General features: G+C 42.7%; 1 protein-coding gene across 2 annotated transcripts in view; it reads right to left on the bottom strand.

The window, feature by feature from the left end:
- Positions 1 to 26,858, bottom strand: part of VIRMA (vir like m6A methyltransferase associated) — a 731,013-nt gene that overhangs the window by 484,526 nt on the left and 219,629 nt on the right. For both annotated transcript variants that reach the window (XM_078687022.1, XM_078687023.1), the window contains exons 10-11: positions 6,082 to 6,573; positions 5,110 to 5,264 (exon numbers count right to left, since the gene is read on the bottom strand). In XM_078687022.1, coding sequence (XP_078543148.1) covers positions 5,110 to 5,264; positions 6,082 to 6,573 — 647 coding nt within the window. The remainder of the gene's footprint in view (positions 1 to 5,109; positions 5,265 to 6,081; positions 6,574 to 26,858) is intronic.

Here is a 26,858-nt window from a genome sequence, read left to right as displayed (position 1 = left end):
TGCTCACTACCCCTACACAACACATAGTATTGTAAGAACAGTGCTCCCTCGTAGTCGCAGGTCGTAGCACGCCCTGCAGCGGGTGGGAAGACCCCTATGATGAAGCATGACACCAAGGGCCCTTTTTGGGGTGTGAGGTGTATTTAAGCAATCACTGTGTGCATCCATTCCGGGATGAGAAACACACTTCCCTAAACACAGTAAAACTTTAATTTATAAAACAAAACCTTTATGGTGGATCTCTTTGATGTGACTACAGAGTATTAGAGGAGGACTTATCCACCCTGAGTGTCCGTATATGACACTACCTCTTCACTCCCTAATTTTGATATTTAAAGTATAGAGGGATGCCTGTTCGGGCAGCATTGTATTTGATGCAGCTTTTTCCGCATAACATGATGAAAGTACTGGAGGCTGCTGATGTTGTTGTGGTAGCCAATGTAGGACAACTGTAACCTATGAGGTTTTATTCCTGATAGAAATTTCTCGTGATCAAGCCCAACCCTAACGAAAGAGCTGAACCTTTGCTATGCATAATTTTTTTTAAATGCATGCCTTCTCGCCAAACATGTCAAAGGGCAAAGTGCATATCCACTATCTTAAGCTGCATGTCTCCAGAGTATTCAAAGGCAAACACCCGTGAATGACGGCTGATGATCACTCCAGTAGCCAAATGTTCAATGAATGGGCTACCATTAACTGATGTCTAAATTGAATCAAAGAAGCAAACATTTCCTTTTGGCAACTTGGGAGAATAGCCAAAGAAGGTGTTCAGGTAAGTTAAGTGCAGTCACATTTAGCCATATCACAAAAACTGTGGGACTATGTGGGGAAAATATGAAGGAGACAGATGCAAAGCATTGGGCTTTGCCTTTTCTTAAGAGGCTTGTACCTGCCACTGGGATTGGCAGAAATGACAATATCACCCAGTTCTATTCCTTCAGCCTAACCTATAAGTAGGCTGTTTAAAAATGTTATCTTTGGTGTCTGTGTGGTTTACTATACATATGAAAATATGGTGTTATCCTTCCTTCTACGCATCTCTGAGGTTTGGAAAAATCTAAGCTTAGTTTCTGGTGTCCTCTAGTATTGCTCACAGCTCATCAAACTAAACTACTTAGGCAGAATTTCTTGTTCTTTACAGATTTTTTTGTCATGTATGCGTTATCGGTTTGCTGTTATTTTTAAAACCTTAAAGCTGTGATAGTTGATTTTTGACATGTGCTATTAATCTGATTAACTCTTTATACTGCATGCTGAAATTTTTGAAACATTTTTCTTGGAATCCTGTTATGTATAAGATCCAGTAAAACTTTGCCAGTAGGAATGCCTCTATAGATTTTTTTAATTCATCATCTGGGATTTGTTGCCAGGGTTAGGAGACTGGTTCTTTGCTAGTTTGTCAAAATACCTTATGAGACATCATTAAGCTTCTGGTATGTGTATCAGTCTGGCATATATATGCTGCTTTGTAGGTAAGCAAGAGTTGCATAGGTCCAGTATGCAAGGTAGAATATTTGAGTGTGAAAATTATTTGGACAAGATGGATTCAAAAGTAAGAGTCTGCCTGGCACTGAGCTTGGTTTACACAATTGATATTGGTCTTAAAGGTTCTAGTTCATAATTTTCATTCCTGGTGCGTGCTGCTTGGCCGTGCAACTGGTTTATCTCTGTATGGTTGGACCAAGCCCTGTACTAATTAGGTACTGTTATATCAGGGCATGGTTCTTTCAGTTCAGTAAGGACTATTTTGAATCTGCCCTGGCGCTGTTGATTTTCCCCAATGGTTAGTGTTATAGTCTGAGTCAGTTAGATACGCTTGTCTCATCCTCACGATGGTCTCCTCGGTTCACATGTTTATTTTTGCTCTTGGCAGTCGATTACTCTTTTGGCTTTCAAAATATAACCCCACCCCTGCACCACTTGCAAATTTGCTTTGCCATTCTACTAGTGGGCACTGCTATCTAGTGCAACATACCTATCAGTATAACACCAAAACAGTGTGCAGTCATCTACCTACATGCACTAGAAATCTTCTCAACTTCTCACGTTCATCAATGTACTGAAGAGCCACCTCCCTCTTCACTCATTAATACCACTCTCTCAAATACATGCCTCTGCTCTCACTCCTAAGACTTGCAATAAAATGCTCTCCATCACTACAATATTAAAGTCACTCCTTAAATATTTAGGTTATCATTATGAGATTCCCTTTAATTCCTACAGGCATGATAAAAATTATGAAATCCAAAGGAAGTCCGAGATGTACGAAGTTTCACCTAGACATTTTGGCTGCAAAATGTGTAATTAGCAAGATAAGTGGACTTGAAAATACAGGCTTCCCCAGTAATTCAGAGGTCCCGATATTCCACTCGAGATCCCCATTGACTGCACCCTCTGGAGTTACAACTTTCCATGGGGATCGATTACTCGCCGGGTGGAGAACTTAATGGCACAAAAACAGGGAATTCCGAATCCAACACTTCGTATGTTGTAAACAACTAATCTACTTTTGTGAAGAGCTTTTCACAAGATTTACACCTACAACTACATATTACACTGAGGACTACTGCACCATTGGACAGCTATTGTATTCCCTTCTTTCTCAGTCTTTCACAATTCACAAAGCTCGCCACCTGACTGCTAACCAAGCAAGCCTCATAGCCATGCCAAGATGGCTCCTGTAGTTTGACATCTATATGCTGAGGGAAAAGATTGGGCTTAAAGGTGGGCCAATGTCTCTTTGCCAACACTCATGAGAAGACCTTCTTGGAAGAGCAAGGGCCTGGGACCTTATCTTCGACAGCATCATGGCCCTAGGCTCTGTTCTCTGGATACACCACACTGATGTAAGAATGGGTCTTTCTCTTAAAGTCACATGCTCACTTTCATTCAATTTGTATTCGGTCAGAGGACCCCCAATCAGTAGCTAAACAGGAGCCATTAATTAATCAGTATTCTGCCTGATCTACCCAGAATCTTAATCACCCTATAAAACAGCGCAGTTAGCATTTTTAAAGGAACCGTTCGATCTTTAAAACCAGAGGGGTGTTGAAGTGAGTCCAAACCAAGTTAAACTATATTTGAGATTGATGATTCACAGTTGATAGGTTATCTTTTAAAGTGGCAGAGGGAGCAGCATGAGCAAGTGGAAGAAGCTGATAAGTCAGCCTATCCAAGGTAGTGTTCCTTAAATAGCAAAGTTGTCAGTTTCTTCCTGAATTGCAGGAACATTGGTGCTGGATGGATGTCGGGGTGGAGTGTTGTTCCAGATCCTGGGACGTAGGCTTCTTGCTGCATTTGTCTCGACTCTGGCAATAACGTCTTGGTCTGGTGTGGACCTCCAGATGTTAGTATGTGAGCTAAGTAGAACAGAATAGAGGATAGATCTTGTATCGTGAGGATGATCCAGGCTTGAAGGGGAGCTAGTGTCGATCTTACAGCACGAGAGTGATGTGATTGGAATTCTTCAGCCCCTCGTTGAGCCATGCCATTGTACAAAAGATGTATTTAAAAGGACCAAGGCATCCCTTGGGAATGACATTGAGCAGGATGCCTCCTCCTTTTACAGGGAGCCAACGGCTTTACCTGTCAATCTGAAGCATTTTCCTGGAAGTTTTTTTGCAGGGGAAAGAGTTGGAAGCATGCTGTTTTGATGTTCTTCATAATTTGTTCTTTGAGTGAGAATTATTAGTAGAAGGTGAATTTGAGGGAATTAGCACATTCCTTAAATTGGGGTGTGGAGCCCATTAGGTTTAAGATCAAGAGCTATGATGGAATCACAGAATAATCGGTGTTGTTGGCAAACAAGAGGAATATAGTCTTTGCGTGATTTTAGCATTATGTAGTTTGTTAAAATCTACATTTGGATGAGTCTGAGGTATGCACTGAGTCTCTATATGTTGTTGGTTGAGGAGATTTGGGATAGAGTACCATATCAAGGTTTAAAATGATGAGTGACAGAATGAAGCCCTGTGGCATTCGGGAGGTGACAGAGAGAGAGTCCAGGTTCTGGTAGTTCCTAATTGGATGAGTTACTGTCAGCTGGTATGGGAGGATGTAAACCACTGTAGGATTATGCCAGTGAAGACAAATGCAAGTTTCAGGGTGTGGATCAACACTAGAAAGTCGATGGTGTTGAAAGCTGTGGAGAGGTCAAGCGAGACAAAGAGGCAAGGGTCATTTTTGTCATTGAGGAAGAGGGCATCATCGACAAATTCGGTTGGTGGCTATTTCAACACTGCAGCGTGGTCAGACACCCGATTGATAGTTTTTAAGTAGGTTATTCTTGATGTGCTCCTGCCTTTTCAATGATTCTTGCAAAAATATGGGGGTTAGGTCACATGACGGAAATTAGTATGTTGATGACTGGATATAGTGTACGTTTCTCAGCAGGACAGGTATCTGTTTATCATATGTAACTTGTTATATTAAGGTCATCAATATTTCAGAAGCCACAGATAGGCAAAAAGAAATCTATTACAGGCCTTAAAACTGGGGAGTATGTGTAGAAAACCTGTTTTTGCCATGGGGTGAAAGTAACTAATGAGAATAACAATGATAAACCCAGGTAAACTATAAAGACAACTGACAAAAACATCAATAAAAACAGGAGATGCATAAATAGTAAAAAGCTGTACATGCGTATCCCTTCAGATCATGGTCCAAATTGTAATTCCGTCTTTGATGTCAGGAATCCACCATTACGAAAAGGTTTGGAATCCTCTTACTGGAGACTGGATAATATTCAAAGTAAGTAAATCTACGGAGGAGGATGCCTTTCACAGGAAAGAAATACTTATGTCTTCATGCCTCAGTTATGACCAGGTAATATTGGTGGAACAGGAAATTCAACTACTTAAAGGAACTTGTTTTAAGCTGCTGTGAACATGAATTGAGAGAGATAAAGTTGTATGAACCTGGGAGACAAAAACACCAGGCTTGCAAAAGAAAACAAATGTATATGCGCTGTACATCCAAGAGATTCTTTTTCTGTTCATAAAGACGTAAAATTATGTGAAGGCATAATTACCGAGTATTTATTTGAACACTACATGTGATAGAAAGGTATAAGCCCAGTAACACTGTGGCATAGTTCACCTAACATACCTTGCAATTTGGTGTTATTTTCATCTGCTTTACAAAGCTTCAGCAGAGGAGCAGAGTGATGCTCCAACATCTGGACATCACTTGAGGACTGAACAACCAGCAACACAAGCATGCAGGCATAGTTATAGGCCACTGACTTCTTTGACTTTGTGTCCCTGAAAAACAGAAAATCATATCTCATGTCTGAATCCAGAACTGACAAATCAATTTGTTTTCAATTGTAAAGAGGATGATTACAAAGCAAGACTAAGGCAGTTACAACTGTAACTATTATATACACATTCTGCAAGATATTCTAGAAGAACTGGTTGCAGGTGAAAATAAAGCCTGTGCAGTTTCTATTTTTAGTATGACATCGGTTAGTTCACAGAGAGCAAAAATGCAATGCACTATATGAAAAATGACGTTAAATTGCTCCACTCTTCAATGTACCCATGTTTGTGGGAGATAGCTTGGAGTACTTACAGCGACAGAGAGTGAACTAATAAGTTAAAACACAAGATCAAAAGTATTTTAGTCCAGGTGAGCACTTCCAGATCAAGTAAACAACTTTCTTTCATTTTGCTAAGATTTGAACTCACTCAACAAATCAGAAAGCCTGATTCATGGTGCAGGTGATACAGGTAATTTTGTTAATGTTCCTGTACAAATATGATGCATTGTGGACATAGGGGAAAATATCTGTGAGATAAATCTATGCATTCTTCTAGACTGTTCATACCAATTAAACAATTTCAACTATGATGTATGATAAAGGAACCAATGCTCTCTAGCATCGTAGTTCTAATGAAAGTGTATGCATGACCGAGCAGAATGACGATTTTAACAAGCTTCTTTAGAAATAGTTACTGACAGGTGATGACAAATCAAGGAAGGGGGGGAGGGGGGAGACTAAAAAGCTGCTGTCTGAGACCTATTAGGCGTCAGTGACCACATGTACATTTTCAACAAACAAGAAAGAGGAATTCCTACCCTAAAGCGTCTTTGGAATAAAACTCCATTAGAGTGATCAGGCTCTGGAGGTTCTTGTCAAGACTGAAAACATGGGCAACAGCAGATCGTCCAATAGGGTTGAAACTTATGAGGTACAGGCTGTGAAGGATCCCCAAGAGATCAGCATGATCAGTTTCTTCGCTTGCTGCGCCTTCCTGAAAATACTGGAAAAGCTCAGAAGTGTACTGCAATGTCTGTGTTGCATGCAAGAGCCACAAGGCAAATGAGTCTTCGTTGACGGCATCAGTCTGCAGAATCTCCTCCTGATCCGGGTCAGAAGCCTGGCAGAGTGCTCGTGCCAGAAGGTTTGTACCCTCATGCTCTGCTAGTAGGAAGAGGAGTCCTTTCTGGGACTGGGCAAGGAATTTCAGTATATCTCTTGTCGCCTGTAGTACACCAGGGTGTGTGTTCACAACTGGGATAGACAGAAGCAACGTTACAGACTCCTGGAAGTGCTGACTGTGAAGATATCTGCATAGAGAGATAAACAGAATATTTCATTGTAGCAGTACCAAAAACAAATATTCCCATGTAGAAGGGTACATGTCTCACACTGACCACGAAATTAGGAGAAAATATATTATAGCTACCGATTACAATTAATACTTCATTAACACATTTAAACGGTAAATAATTGCGGTAATCTAGTGTAAGCATCCTCCTTATGTTATATAGATGTTACTTCCTGATTCAGGAAGGCTGTATAATTTACAAGAAACCCATTGCTGTGAGAAACATGCACTCTTTCATTGGGTTAGTGACGAGCTCTCTCGCCCAAACATCATAGCTCTATATGAATCGTAATATCAAATATAGATAAAGGTTTCAAAAAGAAAGACTTCCCCAAGTGCTTCTAATAGTTTAGAAATCTTGCAGTTTGAAGCTGAGAACATAAGACGCTAGCATAAGTAATCCTTAGGACTGATTTAATTGAGCCAAATGTTTAGAATTTGAGGTTTTGATACAACTCAGAATACACCAAAAACTAACACATAAGTACTCTTGGAGTGGAACTTTGGTTTTTCAGGGCTGAAGGTTAGGGGGAATAGTGATGGCAACACTGACTTTTTCTATCTTACAAAGAAGACTGTGCAAAAAGAATAATTCAATACATAGTAAAGAATTCCGATTTCAAATCCAACAACAATGATATATATCTGCCCGAACCAGAATGAGGGCACTCAGTGCCACTGTGTCTATGTCCTTTTCTGAGGTTGAAGGGGAGCCTGTTTAGCTTTAATTACTTGTGTATGTCTGGTGATGCTTCACGCCTATAGCACTCAGGCTCAACACATTTCAGAAATATCAACCATCTACTACATGACCAGATGAAGTCAGAAAGTTGGTGCAACCATTATACCCATATAAAACAGCTTCCAGCCAGTTTGGCTATTTGGTCCAGAGTCCGATTTGAAACGTAGTGGTCTATCCTGGTTAAACACATCATAAAATCATTTCTGCTCTAAAGCCTTTTCATAAACTTTGGTATGAAGGTAGAAATGATTCATAATAGTTGTTCAAATGATTGCTACCAGAATTTTTAACAGCCCAAACATGAGTATGTCATCCTCTTCCAAAAAGCACTCATGTAGCTCTTCCCCTACCGTAGCTGTTCATAAATAACTCATTTATGCAATCCCTTTTTGTGCATATTTAATCGACCTTCATTTTCACTTCTTATATCTAAATGTCTTTAATGAATTTCTTGTTAACTAACAAATTTTAAAACAAAACACTGTGATAGATGAAGGGTCTTAGGGACCTTATCTTCAGAAAACTACTCAAGAATGGACTCTTCCCCACATAAGCACCACAAATAAACATAAAGAAACAGCATATCCCTCTGTATATAAGCATTTATTTGTACTATAGATATGTACCCATCTTTGTGTATTGCTTTGCATAATCATGTAGAATAATTATATTGTTAATAAATATATATATTTTTTTTTAAAGTACAACAACACTTGAAAACCAAAGTTATCTAATGCATCTTTGATCTACATATACTTACTTCCTTTATGCATATATATACCTTCCATGTACTTGGATCTATGTATTTATTTCTTTTCTTCTACAAAAGTATATTCAATGCACTACCCTATTTCTCATCCTATACCTCAATCAATATATTTAAACAACACATACCTACCTCCTTTATGCACCTATATACTTTCCACGTACTTATGGATCTATATATTTATCACTTTCTTCTAATTCAGCATATCCAATGCACTACCCTATTTCGAACTCTATACCTCTCTCAATATATCTTCTACCCCAACTTTTGCACTCATCTCAGAGGTCTTTCTACTACTCTTTCCAATGCACTACTCTATTTCTCACCCTATACATCTATCAATATATCCTCTAGATCCACTCTCTCTTTTATCCCAAACCCCATACCACTACTATGATCCCCAAAATAACCATTTCTAGACTCTCCCCTACTCTACCCCTCCTTGCATCATCTGACACCTCTTTCCCTATACCGATTTAATTTCTCTGGTTTTCCATAAGTCAGATGTCCAACTAACTATAACGTACCTGAAACCTATGGTTTTCTAGTGAATTTGAAAGGTTCTTTAAATGCCAATTCCCAACTATAACGTCTGTAACACCTATGTTTTTTCAGTTAATTTCAAAAAAAATTTAAATGTTAATTTCATATTTTAATATTTATAAAATGTATATTTTTTTTAAATAATATTTTGGAACTCTATTATCCTTTTTTTTAGCTTTAAAAATTATGTAATGTTTTATATCTTCAAAAAGATATGAATTCTTTTTTATTTTTGGGGAGAAAACTAGAGTCCCGTACCAGTAGTGTACTAAGCTCCATCAGCAAGCGAATACTATCCGCCATATTGCTAATCTCATAAATGATGCGCATTGCGGATCCAACGGGTTCATGGCACCGCGTCCCGTGTAACAGCATATACGTATGAGGTCACGCCAGCTGCTACTTTGGTATGCGATGGGTACGCAGTACCAAGCCGCATGTTACGTTACGTACAACCTGCATTAGATTGTCCACAATCCAACACACACCTCTGGACAAATCCTAGATGTCATTTTTGCTAATACTGAACTAGTTACCTTTCAAACTATAACTTCAGTCACATGGTCAGACCACCACTTGCTTGCTTTCCAACATAAAACGACGCTAAGGGACTCACCTAAAACTACCTTACATCCATCCACCTATCGACCATGGAACAAACTCAATTTGGAACTCTTGGAAACACAACTAACATTCAGTACAAATCTGGAAACTATAAATTCTGTTCAAAATCTATATGAGTGGCTACAGGAAGCTTTTGACATCCTGATACCACACTATAGAACAAAAGAAAAAAGCGCCTTGGAGAAACATAGAAATAAAAGACATAAAACAACAAATTAGAACGCTGAAACGTACCTGGCTCAAAACAAACGCTAAACAAGACAAACTTCACCTACAGAAAATTAACAGATTATACATGTCCGCTATCAAAAAAGCTAAGAAAAGGTACTATTCAGACAGAATTCAAAACGCTAAATGTGCAAATAAAGAATTCTATAAAATACTCAAAGAATTTCGCAAACCAAATTGCCTAGAAGGAACTCATCTTGTTACTCAAGATTTCACAGACAAACTGGCAAATCATTACACGGATAAAGCAAACACGTTGGACTCGTACTTAAAACAGAAAAAAAGCACCAGCACTAACCCTTGTACAAAACAACAATCCAAGAATGTTCTAATCAAGCCTCTCCGTTCCTTCCAACACATCTCACACAGTGAATTTATGGACCTGTTCAAAGCAAGCATGCCTGTCGGCAGCCTTTTGCCCCCTGTCCGCCACAAACTTTCAAGACAATTCTTTTAACAACCTCTGCTGCCACTCCAGTAAGAAGAATCATCAACGATTCCTTAACTACTGGAATATTTCCAGAAGAAATCAAAAAGTCATACATACGCCCTTTACTGAAGAAAACAAACTTGGACCCGCTGAACCCTGATAACTACAGACCCATTACAAATCGACCTTTCCTGGGCAAACTGATAGAAAGAGCAGTGTTCACCCAGACGTCACAATTCATTGAAGAGTATGACATACTTTCAGACTTCCAGACAGGATTCCGTCCGGGAAGAGGCACTGAATCTGCCCTCTGTGCCATCTGGGATGACCTAAAGAATACAGTTGACCGCAACGGGGTTGCTGCGCTACTTCTCTTGGACCTCTCAGCTGACTTTGACACGGTTGACCATGACACTCTGAAACAAAGACTTCATGAAGCCGGCATAGAGGGAACTGATCTAGACTGGATCGCGGCCTACCTTCGAAACAGAACTAATGTCATCCATACCCCACCTTTCTAGTCCAAACCGTACTCCACAAAAGCAGGGGTCCCTCAAGGTTCTATCATCTCGCCCATGCTTTTCAACATCTACATGAAGTCATTATCAGTACTGATCAATTAATGTCACCTCATGTGCTATAACTATGCAGATGACACACAAATACTCCTTCAACTGGAATGCCCCAAATACATTGGAAAATCACCAATTTTCAGCTGTTTCAGAGCCGTGGATCAGTGGATGACTTGATGCCATCTCAAAATGAATGCTTCAAATACTGAAATACTCATGTGTGGCGATTGGAAACATTACAACCCGCTTGCCGCATGGCCTGATGAACAGGGATCACTGCCTAAAGTATCGAAGGAAGTAAGAAACCTCGGAATGACCATGGACTCCAAGCTGTTGAAAAATGCCCAAGTGGATAAACTAGCAAGATCAAGCTTTGCTACTATAAAAACGCTGCAACGAATTTTACCTCATTTAAGATTTCCACACAAGGTCCAAGCTTCCATCTCCCTTGTTCTGTCCAAACTCGATTACGCCAATAGCCTCTACCACGGATCACCTTTAACGACCATGAAAAGACTACAACGGATTCAGAACTTGGCTGCCAGACTACTCTTGCATATCAAACTGCGAGACCACATCTCCCCTGCCTTGAATGCCCTGTATTGGTTACCGGTTGCCAGAAGATCCACGTTCAAGCTGCTTTGTATCACCCACAAACCAATACATGGAATAGGACCACTCTTCATCAGGAATAAAACCACCAAACATATTCAACAAAGGAACCTCCGCTCTAAAGGAACATTTCGCCTCAAAATCCCACCATACAAGAAGAAATCCATGGGTGGCACATCCTTCTCTGTCCAAGCAGCCAAACTATGGAACTCTTTACCCCCCAACATAAGGTCCACCGACAACCACCTTATCTTCAGAAAACTACTCAAGATTTGTCTCTTCCCCACATAAGCAGCATACGCAAACACAAATTTACAGGATATCCCTCCATTTGGTTTCACTATAGATATGTACCTATCTTTGTGTATTACTTTGTATAAACATGTAAAATAATATTATGTTGTTAAGAGAAAAAATAATAAATAAATACAAATCATCTTTGGTCTACATGTACATACCTCCATTGTGCATCTATGTACCGTCCATGAACTTGGATCTGTGTGTCTGTTACTTTTCTCCTGAAAAAGCATATCCAATGCACTACCCTATTTCTCATCCTGTGCCTCTATCAATATCTTTAATCTACATCTACTTACCTCCTTTATGTATCTATATACTTTCAATGTACTTATGGATCTATATATTTATCACTTTCTTCTAATTTAGCATTTCCAATGCACTTCCCTATTTCTCAGCCAACACTTCGCTCAATATATCTTCTAGCCCAACCTTCTGACTCATCTCAAACTTCTTTCTACTTCTCCTTCCAATGCACTACCCTATCTCTCATCCTATACATCTATCAATACATCCTCTACATCCACTCTCTCATTTATCCCAAACCCCATACCACTACTGTGATCGCCAAAATAACCCTTTCTAGACTCTCTCCTACTCTACCCCTCCTTGCATCATCTGACACCTCTTTTACTATACCGATCCCCTAAAACAAACCTTTCTAAACTCTTTCCTCTGAAGCCTCCCCTACAAAACTCCTTGTTACCCATCCAAAAACCTCCTTCTACTGCTAAGACCTAAAAAAAAAAAAATCCTTCACTCTTTTATCCCTCCACTATCCTTTTCAATCAAAATGAACAGACTAACATGTTCACTTCTCAAATTCCATTTTCAATTATACTAATATACTACCCAAATAACTGAATAACATATCCACTACTCAAATTACTTCATATTTATACTATACTAATTTTAAACACTAATCCTTCATGGGTTCCACAGTGGCGTGCTACTCGCCAGAAAAGCGCTTCAACACCCATCAGGGGTAACAAGTGCTATATGAATGCAAATCTTTCTTCCCCTTTTATCCCTCTGCTATCCTTCTCACTCCAAGTAACTGACTAATATCCACCACTGAAATTACTTCATATTTCACCATATTAATTCGCCACTAATCGTTTATAGGCTTCCTGAATAGCGTGCGTCAACAAGCGTTATATAAATACAAATCTTTGTCCTCCTCTATCCTTCTGCTATCATTCCAAATCCAAATAACTGACTAACCTATCCACCACTTAAAATGTACTTGCATGTTTCACTATACTAATTCAACACTAATCCTCTATGGGTCCCGGAGTAGCATGCTACTCGCCGAAAAAGCACGTTGACGCCTCGTCAGGGGTAGTAAGCGCTATATAAATGCAATTACAATACAATACAATACGTATGGGGTCACACCAGCTGCGCGTTGCGTATGCGATGAGTGCACGTTGCCAGGCCCTGTGTTACGTCAAAGACGTATGGTGCTGCGCCGGGTACGCCATTCCCTCAATTTTATTTTACGTCTCAAAACTCAAATCTAAATGACTGTAAAGTGTATATGAGAGCAAGCGATAATCTAAAATAGTTTAAACATTGATATATTTCTAACTGTCATAAACGTATATTATGGTAAATATATTTTCTCAAATTCGCATTGGGTGCGGTCTCCTTGCGCGCGATTGCCATGCGACCTTAAAAAAAAGCATTTGATTAGTTCATAACATTCCCCATTGTAGCAGTTGGAGAACCCCACCCATTTTAGTCATTCTCCCTAAATCATTTGATGAGACACACCTCTTCTGCTTAGAGAGCTTTTTTGAAAACCTTTCGCTATGTACACATATCTTACACTACACACAACATACAGCCATCATCTTCATCAATACTCATGGTCTGTAAAGTAGCCTTCCATCTGTGATAGCCATGTACCTAAAAGTTACATAACCAAAGTTTTCCCCACTGCCAGAGGTAACATGGTTACGTACGCTGTCCACAGCACAATGTCATGTGGTACGGCCCAGGGGCAGTATCATGCAAAGATAATGAATGCATGGACACAGAGATAGTGGAAGTGGGTAAGGGCACGAGCGCTCGACTTCTTTTGATTACCAGGGTCACATATCCAGTGATGTCTGTGCTGGATCATTGTGGGGTGAGTGTAAACCAGCCCTCATGGAATGGTTGCTGCTAGCATCAACTACAACAGTATCACTGGATCACACACAGAGATTCAATAATAAAAGGGTCAATAGTTTGTGCTGCAGTAAGGTAGGGACAGTAGATGTGAAATAATACAGAAAAAATCTATAATAAAAGAACCACAACTTGTGGTATACTGAGACACAGGCAATAAATCTGAAATAATACACATAAAGATTGTATCAAAAGGGTCCATCAGTTCTAGCGCACTCAGATAGCCAAATCAAATGCATTCAGCATGTGCACAGCCAGCGATGATGCGGGCTGGCCGTACTAGGAGCAATGTCTGTTGCCATCAACACTGCAAAATCTGCAATAGCGACTCGATCTGAATTGTGAACACTGCTGTCTGCAGTGTAGGCCAAAGAGAGCGGTCAGCAAGGGCCCACAGCCACGTGACGTGGACTTGAGCTGCCCAGTTTGTAGTACATAAAGCAACAAAAAGCATGTGCAGAGCCTGCGATGATGCATATGCGTGGTGCGGACAGAGTGCACTGGAGCAATGTCTCGGTCTGAATTGTGAACACTGCTGTCTGTAGTGTAAATTGAAGGCAGTAGTCACACAGAAATCCATGAATACTTTTTCTCACTTCATCTTCACAAAATACAACAACATAAATTACAGAAAACTCTACAATAAATAAATCAAAACAATTTGAATTGCGATCTCTGCTGTCCACAGTGTAGACTGTTCTTCAGTGTTCTTTTCCACTACCAAGAAGAATTTGGTCGTTGTACTAAACCTATAACTCATCTAAAAAAAGTTATTCAAGCAAGTATACTAAAAGGATATTGTGTATGTTTCAATAAACGTTGTAGTTACCTGCCTAGTGGATTCTGTAATTAAACAATCACCACTCGATATGAATTGTGAGCCCTGCTGGCCGCAGTGTAGGCCAGAGGAAGTGGTCATTAACACCTCACAGCCACGTGCTGTTGGATTCGGAAGCACGGAGTTCGTTGCACCTGATCGAAGGGGGTACACAGAAATCATCACAGACTTTAACTTCTGACATCCTTAATCATAGAATCAAGACCCCGTTTCACTGTTTGGACCTGCTGTCCTGCGGTGTAGTCCACCGACTGCTGTCAACCAAGCACTACAATCATGTGCAGCAGTTAGCTACAGAAGCACTGAGTCTGACGTACCTCAATGGAGGGAGCTCTGTAAAACCAAGCAGCAAGTAATATCGGACATCGTCCATTGTGGGATCAAGACACCGTTCCACTGTTGGCACCTAGATTTGGTTGCACCTGGTCGAAGGGAGTACCTTCATCTCCACTCTTAGATGCAGTTTTAACATCGTCCATTGTAGGATCAAGTCACCGTTCCACTGTTGGGACCTAGAGTCGGTTGCACCTGGTCGAAGAGTACCTTCATCGCCACTCTCAGATGCAGTTCTAACATCGGCCTTTGTGGGATCAAGACACTGTTCCACTGTTAGTACCTGTTGGACTACTGTGGTAGTAGTATACAGAGCACTCCACGGTGCTGGGCCTCAGGCTGGGCGCTATGTGCCTGTGTCGCGGTAGCCATGTGGTAATCGTATCCTACCTTTATTTTCATTATAGAATTTAGAGTCATTCAAGACTAATAGGTATTGTTTATGTCACATGGAACTGTAACATGTAATGTGGAATTCACTGCTGCAGGAGTTTACATTTGAATACAGCAGAAGCGGTTGGAGTTTGCATCAGCTGGATGCCTTAGCTCTTACACCAGTGTTCCATTTATGGCACTTAAATACACTTTTTATATAACTTTCAGACTCCATCACTTTATTACACACAGACAATTTCTTAGACACAACGGATTTCACCATTTCTCTTCTGTGGCATTGCAACATTCTGCATTATATTCTTCACGATTTTTTCTTTATTACTACTTGCTAAAACACTGCATTTAAGTCTTCAGACCGGTAGGGGTGAGTAGTTCGCTTCCCACTCCCTGTATAGTAGAAACTCATACTAACACTACTTACACAGGTATGGTACAGCGGCCAGTATCCTAAAGCGCCCACAGCACATCACTTTACATCAATCAGCTCACGGCTTAGGCTCACAGTTTCATCCCAGAGTCTTCAGACCAGTAGCAGTGAGTAGTTTGCTTCCCACTTCCGCTATAGTCTAAGCGCATACTAAAACCACCTGCACAGCTATGCTACAGCAGCCAGTATGCTACAGCACCCAGAGCACATCAGTTTACAGCACTCAGCTCACGGTTTAGGCGCATGCTTTCATCCCAGAGTGTACCGGCACCTCACCTCAGTACCATCTCACTGTGGGCAAAACAGCACTTTCACACCAGAAGGGGTATATACTTGGCTTCACACTCCCTGTATAGCACACCCTAAACACCCCACAGAGCTCTCAGCACTTCTACCCTCCTCTTTCCTACTTCTTTCGTCCTTATTTCCCCTTACTCTCTTCAACGAAAACACAAAATGGCTGCCAACACTTCCCAGTTGCAACCATTTGCAGCCAATAACCAGCAAGCTTGTGCTCGTACCACCTCAGCCAATCAGATGGCAGAATTCCCAAATATCAATATCTGTAAATTTCTATATTTCCCCAAAACTACTGAATGGATTTACACCAAATAAACAAAAGCGTGCTTTCTAGGCCAATACCCTTCTCCCTGCCAAATTTGGGGTAATTCCGTTCACCCGTTCGACATGTACCCTTGTCTAAAGTTTCCTATGGAAATTGCATGGAGAAAACACGTTTTGGGACCCCCTTTTTTCTGGGCCCCCTTTGACAAATCACCCCCAAACTTTCAACATAGGAGCTGATATAAACAAAGAATTCGTTTGGAAAATTTCATCTAGATTCATCATACGACGCCAAAGTTATAAGCAAAACAAAAAATGCTCTTTCTATGGAAACTTGGTCCTAACTATAACTACCTACTGGTGACCGCCAGTAGTGGAGGAGGAGGAGAAGAAGAAGGAGGAGGAGGAGGAGGAGGAGGAGGCGGAGGAGGAGGGGGAGGAGGAGGAGGGGGAGGGTGGTGTGGTGTGGTGTGTGTGTGTGTACACACAAACACACACACACACATATATATACATACATACACTCAAATACAAAACCACTTCAAAAACTGAACACTTTTCAGAACTGATGCTATTTCTACGTGCAAGTGGCTGCATGCCAATCATTTCTCCCCAACAGCTCACAAGGACCCAAAAGCGCTCCACAGGTTTTATATCTCTGTACATGCTCTCATTGGTTGTTAAGCCATCGTAGTCAACAAAGGACTATTGTAGACTCAATCATTGCCAGCGCATGTCATCATATCGATTGATAGGAGTTTTGGCCCCTCTGCGTACAAGTCCCATAATGTTATTTTTTTAATTTTTTTTTTTTTTTTTTTTTTTTTTTTTTTAGAGTTTTATATAGCGCGAACTAGACCCGAACCGAATCAGGTATCAGAGCGCTTTACATAGCACAAGTTACGTTTTTTTTTGTTTTTTTTTTACATGAGGACACACACTTTCATTTTTAGGCACGGGGAGATTAAGTGATTTGCCCAGAATCACAGGAGGTTTTGGCGTCGTTACCGAGACTCGAACCCAGATCCCCAGGTCCAAGGTCGAGCGCCTTAGCCGTTAGGCTAACACCTCTCCTCATATAATAATGCACCATCCTTTCTTGCAAGCGCGCTGCCTCAGATTACAAATGTCCCATAATAAACCGTCCTGTTTCCCTCACTCTGCCACAATTTCCATTAAGAGAATGCATACCTGAAAGTGATCCGTTTGTAAGTCTCATTTCCCATTATAGTAATGACAAGTCAGTGTTCATGGTATGCCTCTTTCTCAGATAAGCAACAGTTTCAGTCGGTTTCATAAAATTCAAACACAAAGCCACTTTTCACCAAATGAACACCTTTCAGAACGGGTGCCATTTGTACATGCAAGTGGCTGCATGTCACTCATTTCTCCCTAACAGCTCACAAGGAACCAAAGGCACTCCACAGATTTTCCGAAATCAGAGTTTATTGACCAAGCGTTTCAACAGGGAGTGCCATTTTCAATGTTGGCTTTAATCAACAAAGGACTGTTGCAGTCCTGCCGAGAGAGAGAGAGTGAGAGAAAGAGCGAGAGAGAGCGAGAGGCACATTCCCAAGGGTAGCAACTGGAGGTGGTGGAGGAAGAGCAGGTATTTCTACCCCTCGATGAAGGGCTGGCTGAAGTAATTGACGACACCTTTCAGCGCACACTCATCTGCACTAGAGCCTATTAACAACCAACTTTTGCTGTTAGCGACAAAAACCAGCGGTCAACCAGCTGCTAAAGCAAAGGGTCCAACCCCCTCAGAGGGGCACAAAGGAATGCCAGGAAAAAACATAGTCCTTCAAGATACTGCAACCCTCCACAATGTAATGCATTTTTCTTTTTTACCGGCCGGATGCCCACCAGGATATTCAGAACAACAATTCTCGGACTACCACCCCATCACCTCCCGACGATGATTAGTTCCTCCCCTAGGAAGATGAAACCAGGGAAGCCTCAGACAATGCTAATTCTGGGGATGAACCAGTCGCCGGAAATGGTCAACCCTGATGAGATCTTCCACCCCTGTTCCTTAGATTGGAACCCTGCGACTAAGGTGTCGAAATATTGGGACAGCTACATTAGAAATCTCCTGGATGAAGAGGTTTATAGAAGGATTCTAGCAGAATACCCAAGGCCGCCTATAGAGGAGAGGCAGCGTATACCCAGAGATTGACCCCAAAATGGCCACGTTCATCACAAACTTTCATCAAGAACCAGAAGAAGGGACTTGACGGTCATGGAAGCCCTGCCAGAACAAAGTGCTAGATGTCTTGGGACCTCTTAAAAAAAATCTTCAATATGGCAGAAGAGGCTCGAGGGTCTGGAAATATCATTGATTCTCTTATTTTATCGGGTTGGGTCCAACGCGCCCTGTGCTTCCTGGGCAAAGCAAATTGCGCCCTCTCTATGGAGCATAGAAGATCTCTCCTCATAAAGATAGACCCAAAGCTGGGGGAATTAGCCACCCCGGAGGCAGGCCAGGTGGCGGATTGCGGGCCCTTCAGAGACCCCTTAATCAAGGAGCTTTCTAAATTTGTTAGAATCTTTTCCTCCCTTGATAAGGAGCAATTGTGTATGCAGAAACTTTTTGGTCAGAAGATTTTTGGCGAGGTCGGGAGCGCTCACCCGGTCAGTCCTTCAAATCTGCTCCCCACAAGTTCCAGGCAAAAATATCAATGCAGTGGAAGGATCAGAAGAGATTATGGGTATTCTTCCACTTTTGTGGTTCCGGTCGTGGCAGACTTGCCTTTAAAGGTGCCGCCAATGCTTAAGGGAATCCAACGAGAAGCGATACCCTTTATTCCCATGTAAGGTGTGGGGGGCGGCTCAGATTCTTTCTTCACAATTGCAGAGCCTTAATAGGTGATGCATGGGTCTGTCATGTGGTACATGGTTTCCATATAGACTTCTACAGAATACCCTGCAAGAGGATTCGTCTTTACCTTTGGCTTTCGTTGGTTAGGCTGCGCATTTGATCAGTAGGTGAATGCTCTGATGGAGAAAGGGGCAGTATACTAAACATCCTTTCAACCCAGGGGCTTCCTCTGCACATTTTCTGGTAGACAAGAAAGACAAAGGTTTTCGACCAGTCATAAATCTGAGACAGTTCAACAAATGGGTGGTCTACCACCTTTTCAAAATGGAGGGGATTCATGTTCTCAGGGACATCCTACAACCGAAAGACTGGCTGGTACCCTTGTACCTTCAAGAAGCCTACCCAACAGTTCTGATTTTTCCGCCTCATCAATGGTTTCTCTAATTCGCCTGGAGGGCTCAGAGCTAGGAGTTCCTGTGCCTTCCATTTGGCCTTTCCTCTGCGGCTTCGTGTTTCACAAAGAGCATGCGACCAGCCATGGAATGGCTTTGTGCGAGGGGGGGTTAGCCTTATTGTTTATCTCAACGGTATCCTTCTCATGTATCAAGATACAGATTGTCTGAGAAATCCACTACAGATGCAATTTCCCTACTACAGAATCTAGGGTTCCTCTTCAACGAGCATAAATCAGAGGATGTAGGAAGCTGGCTCTTTACAGGATATATCAAAATTAGACATATTGTGTAAAGAGTCCAGGGGTTCTCTTATAAGTGGACAGGGACTTGTACAAGCAATCCCAAGGTGCCCTCCTAGGGGGGGTAGTGTGGTCGAGCAGCCTTAGGCTCATCATAGAGGAGTGCAAGACATCTGCAAATACACGCAATAGTCAATAAATGAGACACACGACTCAATTAAGAGATCCACACCAATTTATAAAAATAACTCATACCTTTATATACATTTAAGCACCAAAAGAACTACGTACGTTTTTCAATAAAAATACTTTTGAGTTCAAAAAGTCGACAGGGCAATTTTTTGAAGCTGCATTGTTATCCTATGGGAGGAAAAGCAAATGCAGCATTCAGGTACAGTACACCGAGTTGTGGGACCAGTCTCCAGGAGTTAAGGCGAGTATTGGGTAAGGTCCAACGCAGCACCAGCAAGGACCAACGCAGCACCAGCAGAGCTCCACCAGCGGGACTAGGTTGGCCGGGTGCAGGGGTGCAAAACAGCGTCAGGTGCTCAATGTTACTCTATGGGAATCGGTCTTCGTGTAAAGAGGCTGCAGGCTTGGACTGAGAAGCCAGTCGGGCTGAACCAACAAGTGGGCTCAGGCGTCACAGTGCCTGGGAACATAGGGACACCTTTTCTCCTCTTCTCCATGGCCCAGAGGCAACGGGTGCAGGGGTGTTCTTAGGCGTCTGGTTTTTCTTATTGGGAGCAGGCGACGTCAGAGTTCACTGAGGGCGAAACCACGGTGGACTCGGTCTCTGGAGGACCACAATGACACCGGTGGCCCACTTCAACTCAGGTTTGGAGTGACGGGTGCAGTGGTGTCTTCAGGCATCCGATTTCTGCGGTCACAAAATACTCTCTAGAGTCTTTGAATGACTGTAGGATGCAAGGAAGCAGGTCCGCTACTTCTCTGGAGTTTTTGGTTCCTGTTTAGCACTTCAGGCCCTAGGTACCAGGGGTACTATTTACTAGGGACTTAGAGGGTGCTAACGATATTGCCAATTGTGGAAACAGTTGTTCAGTTGTTGGGAAAGAGATCAGACACTGGGGACCTGGTTAGCAGGACCCCAGTGCACTTCCAGTCGAAACAAAGTCGAATACCAGGCAAAAAGTGGGGGAGACCAGAGGTCAACCCTGTAGGCGAGTAGGGTCTGCTTTCCTATAGTCACCCCATTTTTTGCTTTTTGCTTCACTGGTTTTCGACTTAATGTGGCTGTGGGCCTGCTAATCAGACCCACAGCCCTGCTGTTCTCTCTCTAAATTGCACACCATGTACTTTAGGTACATCACCAATTGGGATTTGGGTCACTCTTATGAGTCCCTGTACAGTGTACTATAGGTACCCAGGGCAAAGGTGCACCCAAGGCCTACCAGGGGCTGCAGCATATCTTTTGCCACCCCTGGCTGGCCATCCAAACTGACACAACTGGCTGATCACTCAGCTGGGGCAAGGTCGTGTAATCACCCCTTGCTTAGATATAGTATTTCTATGTCTAAACCTTATCTGGACACATATGAACCTATAAGTCACTCCTATGGCAGGCCTTAACAATCCTGAAGGGAGAGTGCTTGGTTTTATGTGAGCTGGTGCTCTAGCATGAGCTGAGCCTGTCTGCAGCTTTCGGAACCATGTCCTTATAGCTGTTCTAGGATATTGCCATACCATATATTCTTAAGTGCATTATGTACCTCGCGGTCAGATGCTAACTTTGGTTTGGCTTTATCAAAACATGTCGTGTAAGGTGTCATACGCTTTGGAAAACTACCCCCTCGCAAGTTCTGGCGACGGGGGTAGCATTCCACCCTTCTAGAGGGAGAAGACATGTTACTTCCATTAATCCCGGTTAAAGTTAACCAGAGCTTCAGCATCACAAAATGGATGCTGCTGCCACAGACACAAGTCTGACCTCCTGCTGCTGGGAGTCCTTCCAGCGAGGGAGGCTTGGGCAATAGGTTTCCTGTCACAGGGAGGTGCTAGCACCACCCCAGACAGGAGATAGTGGATTGGGGCAGGGAGGGCTGAATGAAACGAGACACTGACTGGGGCACACAAGGTGTCCCATGCATAGGCCAGTTCAAACCGGTGCTGGGGCACTCCAGCCCCAGCTCTGGCGCGAAACTTGACAAAGGGAAAGGGGTGTAACCACCCCCTTCCTGGGTCCCACTCATAGGAGGGACCCAGCAGGTAATCCAGCCCCTAGATTTGGTATATAGGTAGGAGCTGAGTCCCAAGACTTTAGCTAATTCTGACTGAAACTCTGATACGAAACTCTGGACCCTTCGACATCCTACTCGACGTAGAAGAATGAAGAATCTCCCTTGTGGTCAAGGAGTGACCACCCTGTGCAAGCAGGCACCATCAAGCGCTGAACGGTTTGCTTTGTCGTTGCTCCTGCCGGAGCTTAAACACAGAGCCGGACAATACCCTGACTTCCAGACTTCCTTCAGCCCGATCCACAGCAAAGCTGAGACCCGTGGAGGCGACGCGAGACGTGGGACCGGCCATCTTGGAAAGCCAGCGAATTGCTTTCCGTGCAACTTCTGAGGCACCCTCGAAGTTGTGCATTGGGGATTGAGAAGCCCCAGCCCCGAGCACCAACTGCACCGAAGATCACCTCTCCACACTCACCGAGTGCTGCGTGGGGCCCTTTTGCATTTTCCTGCTCGACGCGTCTGTCCGGTCACTTGTCCGTTGGCTAGTGGCCTCCGTGACAACGAAACCTTGAATTTCCAACGCTGGTCTGGTTGCTCCAGACTGGCACTTGCTCCCCTGAAAAGGAGCAGCCCATCAGACTTTGCTGGTCTGCTCCAGAAGCCATCTTCGATTCCTGCGTGGGTTGCATTTGCCAAGGCCTGTTGATTCCGAATCGAGAACAGACACCGCCAACAGCGAGAGCCTTCGTGGGACAGTAGGTGCCCAGCTCCTGATCGTCGTCGACACCTCCTGGTCCACGAAGCAGCGGAGACAAGCTTCACGACAGCACCTGATCACATCCCGACATCGCCTGGTTCCTTCCTGGTCACTGGCTAGTGACCCAGACTCTGTCCCCTCTGCTTTCAGGTACTCTTCATCCTCGATCCACCCTTGGATTCAACCGGACTCTTCTCTCCTGGTCGCCTGCAGCATCTTTTCTCCAAGGCTCCATAGAACTCCACGACGAAACCCGACACACTGACACCTATGCACCCGCTTCCTGTGGGTGAGGTAACGCGAGTACTGCGGTGCTCCTGTAGAGGTTTACACTCCTAGTGTCCTAGTTTCAAGTGGTTATCTTCTAGTCCAGTCGGAAGACTCCTAAACCTTTAACTTTCTAACTTTACGCACCCATTTACTTTTATGTGTACACCCGTGTGCATTTAGACACTGCACCCGCATCCCGTGGGCCTCCTGCTCCCTAACAACTGTTAGTCCAGTGTAGCCCCAGCGATTCCCAAGGCCCTAGGCCTTACCATTGTTCGTGATGTGATTCTTATACCACTATTTTAGCATATGGTTTAGCAGGCCACCAGGGCCGATCCATATTTGTGTAACTTTTGTATGTTATATTAAGTTACTTGTTATGCGCTTGTGCTCCTGACCTCATAAAGAGTTCAGTGGGTTGTTTTAGAAATAAATACATATATATTTTGAATATATAACCTGTGTGGTGTCCTTTCATTTGGTATTAAAAGATTAAAGGATTGCATATGGTAAAACAGCTGGCTTCACATGCCCTCTTGAGTTTAGCCTAAGACTGCTTTTGTCCATGCTACCCCTAGGATAGCTGGTCTATAAGGTTGACTTTACAACCATCACTATAAGGGTTGTTTGGACTGGTGCAAGGTGCTCACTAGAATGATGAACATCATATACCAGGCCAACTTCTCACAAACCCAGCTCAAAAGATAGTCTTTCTGGGGTTCGCAAGCCCTAGGTACCAGGGGTACTATTTACTAGGGACTTACAGAGGGTGCTAAAGATATTGCCGATTGTGGAAACAATTGTTCAGTTTTTGGGAAAGAGATCTAGCATTGGGGACGTGGTTAGCAGGAACCCAGTGCACTTCCAGTCGAAACAATCGAATACCAGACAAAAAGTGGAGGAGACCAGAGGTCAACCCAGCTCAAAAGATAGTCATTCTGGGGTTCGCAATCGATTTTGTCCAGCAGTCCCAGAGATTACCACAGAGAAAGATGCCTCTGATTCACAGATAAATGCAGAAGGGTTTGAGGGAGAAGTTTTCCTTATAATCTCTGGTCAGAGTGGTAGGTCTGTTGGCTTTTATACAGGCCATCATTACAGGACTCTTACATTACAGGGCCTTACAGAGATTAAGGGTCATGCATCTAAGACAGGGACTCTCATACACAGACAAAATTTACCTCAAACTTAGACGTCAGGGAGGAAATCGAATGGTGATTGGAACATATGCAAGCCTGAAATGGCTGAGCCATCTTCGGATTGTTGCTGGATCTTATAATAGAATCGGATGCAAGTTGACTGAGATGGGGATCCAGATGTGGGGTTACTACCGCAGGAGGACAATGGTCAGGAACAGAAGAATCTTTACACATCAACTATTTGCAGCTCCAGGCAGCCTCATTCACAGACAAAAGTGTCTGGTTTCGAGCAAGGTGTCCTGATACCAGTATTTGGAAGATGGACAGCGTGTCAGCTATGAGATACATCAACTGTCTGGGAAGAACACACCTTGGCCGATCTGGCCCAAGATCTGGTCAAAGATTCCAGAAACTGTTGGTGATGGAGAAGTATCTTCCCGGAAGGCTGATTCTGACAGAGGACTGGCAGGGACTCCAGTGAATCTCAGTTGGCTCCATCTCTCTTTCAAGTCCTGATGAATAAGTAGAGACTGAGCCGATCGACCAGTTTGCCTCACACCTGGATCATCAACGTGCGCGTTTCTTCAGCTGGTGACTGCATCCTCAAGCGGAAGTCACAGATGCGTTTCTACACAGGGTTGGAGTAAAACCAAAGCATATGCCTTTCTACCCTTTTCAATGATCAGCCGGCTAAAGGCCCAGATCAGAAGCCAGTGAGCAGAGATGGTAATGGTGACCCCACTTTGGAAATCTCAAGTCTGGTATCCAGTTCTTGTGGAACTTTCTATGGATTCTCCAACCCCTCTTGCATGGACACCGAATCTGTTGAAGGATGCTCATGCATTTGGTTCTGGCAGGAACTCTCAGACAGATGGCGTGGCTCATTACAGGTCATGCTGGGAAATCCTGGGTTTATCTCAACCAGCTACTCACTTCATCAATCAAGCGTGGATAGATTGCGGTCAAACGATACAAGTCCGCATGGAACAGATGGTCACATCAGTGTGTGCAAAGGAGTATGGATCCCATGGGTCAGATGTAGTAGCAATAGTGAATTTGTTGTCAGAATTGGCAGTAGGCCCTAGTTACTAGGGTGATGAGAGGCATCAGGGCATCATCACCTTCAGTCCACAAGTATTCTTTTTTGTCTGACATTAATGATGTATTGAGAGTATTGGAATCCTGGCAGGATAAAGAGTGTGTCTGATGTTAGGGCTCTGGATAATTAAGCCAGAACATGTATTCCTCAGAAAGGGTTTCATTTCCATTTCAAGGAGAACTAAGTCTTATACTAGAGTGGTTATTTATCCAGCTTTAACTGAACATCTAAAGTTATGTGTGGTAAGATGCCTAAGGGCTTATGAATCGATGACAGAGGAGCTTTGCCCTCGGGACTGCCACAGCTACTCAGTGCTCTGAAGAAAAACGTTTAAAGCGGTCTCATCCCTAAATATATAGAGATGGGTGAAGTGGGTGATGCAAGAAGCTGGTACTGTCACTTTGATATTTGAGGTCATTCCACCAGAGGAGCCATGGTTTCCAAAGCCTTCCACCCAAGGGGTCGATTGGAGGACAGCCTCAATTCAGCAGATTGGTCCTCAGAATCCACTTTCAAGAAATTCTATTTCAAACATGTCTTGAATGTTGTCTCATTAGTGGTTAATCAGCTTTAAACTTACATAGACCTGTCCTGACATAGAATGTAAAATTTCCTAGCTAACATGTAGGAAAGTTTAAATTTTATAAAGGACATGGAGGCGAGGATTAGTATAATTTGCATGTGTTGTTCTGATATAGTATACTAAGTGAGACTGTAGGGATGATTGACACTGCATAATTGTGCCGTTGTGTATAAGATTTTCGGGGCTCCAAAATTACAGATGGATTTGATGTTGTTAAGATGTTTGGGCTGCTGAGCTGAAAATAAAGAAGGAGAAATGCATAATCTAAGCCTCGATTTCCTTAATGGAATGACTACTTTCCTTTACATTAGTTAGGAAATTTTACATTTTTCATCAGTGGGAACATGCAACCCATGTCAATGAGTACTGGGGACCTGTACTCACAAAACCAACACACTAGAGAAAACAGACATTGCAGCCCGCACCATTAAAAAGCTTTGAGAATCAATGGAGACCTCGGGGCATAATGGCTTAAGGCCATACAGACTTCATTAAAAAGGACAATATTGAGGAGTGGCACATCACCGCAACCCACCCGTAAACAAATTAATACAAATCTACTTCTGTCCATCTAAAGCTGTGATTTTAGCAGTCAATCAGTGATCTGCTGCTAATGCAATACCGTCAGATCCGAATAAACATGTTGTAGAAACACTGGTGTACACTTCAAAGTACAGTCCCTTCAAGCTAACACAATATAGACAGTAGCAGATATTTGTCTGGTACTGGTTTCGCTGATTTAAATTTTATAATTCAAGCTGTGAGACTGAGAAAAGGATACCCATCATGAAGTTAAATTGGTATTGAGGTCTCATGATTTGTTTTGATCTGATGTTATATTGTATTTTTACTGTTCTCTTATATATTGCTGAGCCAGAGAAGCACTTTTGTATTATGAATTTATACTGGCGATGTGAGATTTTATGACTGATATTTAATAGCATATTTTAAGTTTTTATACTTCGCTGTAAATAAATGGGCTTTTCTCTGAGCTTTTATGGTCGTATATTCCACCAAATAAAGTTTAACTGATTGCTTGATTGAGTAGTACAATCATCACCCACTGAGATGTATGGTCCTGGAATTTCTGTTTTTGTCTGACTGTTGACTTCTGAGATACAGGACACTATTTCTCAGCC

Source organism: Lissotriton helveticus, chromosome 4_1 (assembly GCF_964261635.1).
Source record: "Lissotriton helveticus chromosome 4_1, aLisHel1.1, whole genome shotgun sequence".
Classification (NCBI taxonomy): domain Eukaryota; kingdom Metazoa; phylum Chordata; class Amphibia; order Caudata; family Salamandridae; genus Lissotriton; species Lissotriton helveticus.
The sequence above is the reverse complement of the archived record's forward strand: the minus strand, read 5'-3'. Positions and strand labels throughout refer to the sequence as shown.